A 3,712-nucleotide genomic window follows, 5' to 3' on the forward strand; every position below is an offset into this window, starting at 1 on the left:
AGACACTTGCAAGTTGCAACAATATGAAATGTTTTAATACCAAAATCCTCTGCATATTATTATCTTTAAAAGATACAACTATTGATCTCGGTTAAACACATTATTTAACATATAAAAACTTCAAATTAATTTATAAAAGATAATTATAGTGTACCACAAGATTTCATTTCTAAACTACTTAGAAATGAAATACTAAAATATAATATTTGGCTAACTCAACTATAAATACTAAAATATGATATTTGGATAAATAACCGTGAGAAATGTAATAAACAATCTCGGTCCTACGAATATTTGAGATGGTATAATCGAAATATGGTTATTATATTTTCTAAATTTTCCAGTAATTAGATTATACTCAGAAAAATATTTAGCCATTGTTTTCTCAAGGTTGGTTCGTTATGTATGCATATTTTATGGTTTTTATTTAACGTTGCTTCCGCTCTAGAAAAACAAGATATAGATTGTAAACCAAGTTATTTTATATAAAGATGCTACCGTAAAAAAAATAGCTGATTGATCTAACATTTATCGAGTAAGAAATTCGATGGCAAATTGGTTCAAAATGACGAAAACCATTACAAACTACAATCACACATGGCAACAAAAGCAATATGCTTAATCAAATACAACAAAGCCAACAATAGATCCTTTAAGTTCACAAGAATTCTTATAATTTCATTAATAAAAGAACAAAAAGCACAAGGTAACCTGGTGCTCCAAATTTGCTTCCATTCGAGGGGTTGTTATTTGTTGATGGCGTTGATTTTGATCCAGACCCAGATCCAGATCCTGATGCTATATATGCAATATCATAATCATTATAAAAAAAATTAAACCCTTCAAGTTCAAAATCATGGATGGTTTAACACATTACTTGAAGGGACACTTGGTGTCAATGATGCAGTAGGAGCTTCAGTTCTAGGGGTTTCCACCGATGGCTCTGTGGGTGAGGCTACGGGGGAAACTGTTGAACTTGTAGGTCCACTAGCGGGTCCATTAGCAACGGCTGCCATATATTTTCAAATTAATAAATAAATGAAATATTTAATTTCAATAAACATGTATAAAAAAAAATGAAATCATACCATTGCATAAGTTAAGTGGAGGTGTTTGAACTTTACATGCACCAGGAAGGCTTATCGCAAGAGTTTGATTGATAGTAACACCAATGTTGGGGCCATTGCCATTGAGCAATGAGCAAAGACAACGTGGTTGTGACTGCAACACAATCGAGAGTTGTGAGCAACATGAAGGTGAGGGGGCAGACGAGTTGCCTGTGACGTAGTTTAGGCATGAAGCCAAGCCCATGAGTGTGTTGGTGCAAGTGCTCGATTGAGCATGGGCACCACCCCAGACCATGACCATGAGGACTAGGGTTATGCTCATGACTTCTTGTCCTTTTAAAGCCATTGGCTAGGTAAGACTGGTTTTGCAATGACACAAAGAGGTTAAAAGTGTATTTGTGGTCTACTGTTATTGATAACTTTTAATTTTGTATGTTTGATGAAATGTATTTATAAGGAGAAACTTTGGAGCTTAGGAAATGATTGGGATTTGATTTGATTATAATATATAGTTTGGGTAGCCAACTTTACCAATTGTTTTTGGCTTTAATATTTAGATTTTTGAGTTCGAAGAGTTCTTCTCCTAAGTATATATGCAAAACTCATAATCTAATGAAGACATTGACGTGTGAAATAAAGAAATGCATAAAGTAATTAAATAAGGATAAGGTGAACAAATATAGGTGTAGCAGTTGTGATTGACACCATCGGTGCATATCTGTAAGGTTGGTTCGATTCCAAAATCATATGTTCGAATTACTTCATATAGATGTTATTGGATATTATAGCTAGGCTGAATGCTTATACTTCGGATGGTCGACTTATGTACAAAAATATTTAGGGGGTGTTTGGATTAAATTTCTAGTTTATTGCTTATAGCTTATTTGTGGTGGGAATAAGCAATAAGCAATAAGCATGAGTAGGAATGCTTATTAAAATTAGCTTATTTAGCTTAATAAGCTGGATTTTATCCAAACATTTAAATTAGTTTATTGTGAGAATAAGCAATAACCACCTTTTTTTTTCCTATTCAAACACGCCTTTAAAAGTTGCATCATATTGTCATTTTAACACTTTAATAATTTGATTAATTTTCAATAGTAGTTAAATTATTATATTTTTTATCATTTAAAAACACAAAATTCCTGGTTATGTGGTTTTAATGAAAACACAAACATACGTATATTTTTAACATTTTATTATTAGTCAATGAACTAACCTACTCTTTTTCTTCATTTTTTTATAACTTTTTAATAGATTTAGCCATGAAACTATTTATAACAATCATAGAAATAATCAAAGGGATAACAACTTAAAAAAATAATATATTTTTCGATTGGTATACATTTGTTGAGTTTTTTTTCTCCGTCCACATTTACCCTTCAAATTTGTTTAAATTATAAAATTTTACTCTTTTTGACCGACCATTCCAGGTAAGCCGGAAAAATAACTTAATAAGGTAATATATTTCTTATTTTGTACACATTTAGTCCTTATATTATTTTAGTTGCAAAAAACTCATTATTATTTTTGTACACATTCAATATTTATGATCAGATTGTTAGGTTTTGCTCACGACATCTTACGTGGCACAATCATTAATAAAGTGTTCGAGGCTGTTGATACTTATGGTCATCGTGGCCTCGACGTTTGGTTGTTTAGGTATTGTAGTTTGGTTTAGGTCATGTGTTCTAAACGACGTAACGTTTTTATATGATATCAGATTTGAATGATCTTTATATCCACACATTTGGATTTAAGTCTACTACGACTCTCGTTTAGATTACTCCTATTAAACAGTAATATATTTTTGCTTATGATCCTTATATCGCCGTGTTTTTTATACATTTTATGAATGTATATATGAATGTTTTTTTTATTAGCAGTCCAACGAATCATGAATAACATGTGGATATAAAGATCGTAAGTAAAAATATTACTTTAGATTACTCCGATTATTAGCATTAAAAAGTATATATTTTTACTTATGATTTTATAAAAAAAAACGTTCATACATACATTCATAAAGAATGCATGGATATAAAAATTGTCAGCAAGATATATTACTTTTTAATGCGAGTAGATTAAACAAAAATTATAAAAGATTCAAATACGAATACATGAATATAAAGATCATTAAAATATGAGATCGTATGAAGAAGTTATTATTGGATTAGATGTTTAAGCCGGTACCTAAATTGATATATACTTGAATTAAAAACAATGTACTTTTGGTTTGCCCTCAAAACTAGTAATTGACAAAATGACTTTTTGGAGAGAGAGATTTATTTATTGGTTTATTATAAGATTAATGAATAGTAATAAATAATTTATTAATATATTAATTCGAAATAGTATTATTTAATTAATAATTAATCAGAAATTAAATAGAATTAATTTTGGGATTAGTTGGATTAAATTAAAGTGCAAGGACCTAAGTTGTAGTAGTTCAATAGTTGAGCAAGAGAATGATTCTAGATCCTTCTTAGGATTGGCAAACATAAAAAGCCTTCTTAAGGTTTCTAGATTAATCCATAAGGATAATTAAGAATGTGGATAATTACGTAATTTGAAATAATAGTATTAAATTCAAATTAGGATTTATAGGGTTTCCTAGTTCAATTATAAAAGGAGCCTTAGACCTA

At 29.7% G+C, this 3,712-nt stretch overlaps 1 protein-coding gene across 2 annotated transcripts; it reads right to left on the reverse strand.

Moving 5' to 3' along the window:
• Positions 1–500: 500 nt before the first annotated feature.
• On the reverse strand, positions 501–1,476 carry LOC145012205 (non-specific lipid transfer protein GPI-anchored 15-like). Of its 2 annotated transcripts, none has more exons than XM_078970992.1 (3): positions 1,089–1,476; positions 878–1,009; positions 501–792 (listed from the first exon to the last, which is right to left on the reverse strand). In XM_078970992.1, exons 1-3 carry the CDS (start codon positions 1,411–1,413, stop codon positions 671–673), a joined length of 579 nt encoding a protein of 192 aa, XP_078827118.1. In that variant the 5' UTR covers positions 1,414–1,476; the 3' UTR covers positions 501–670. The 2 variants fall into 2 exon arrangements, with proteins under 2 accessions (XP_078827118.1, XP_078827117.1); XM_078970991.1 differs by having other exon boundaries at positions 501–798.
• Positions 1,477–3,712: the final 2,236 nt, after the last annotated feature.

Source organism: Lactuca saligna, chromosome 8 (genome assembly GCF_052625555.1).
Source record: "Lactuca saligna cultivar CGN05327 chromosome 8, ASM5262555v1, whole genome shotgun sequence".
In the NCBI taxonomy this organism is placed as follows: Eukaryota; Viridiplantae; Streptophyta; class Magnoliopsida; order Asterales; family Asteraceae; genus Lactuca; species Lactuca saligna.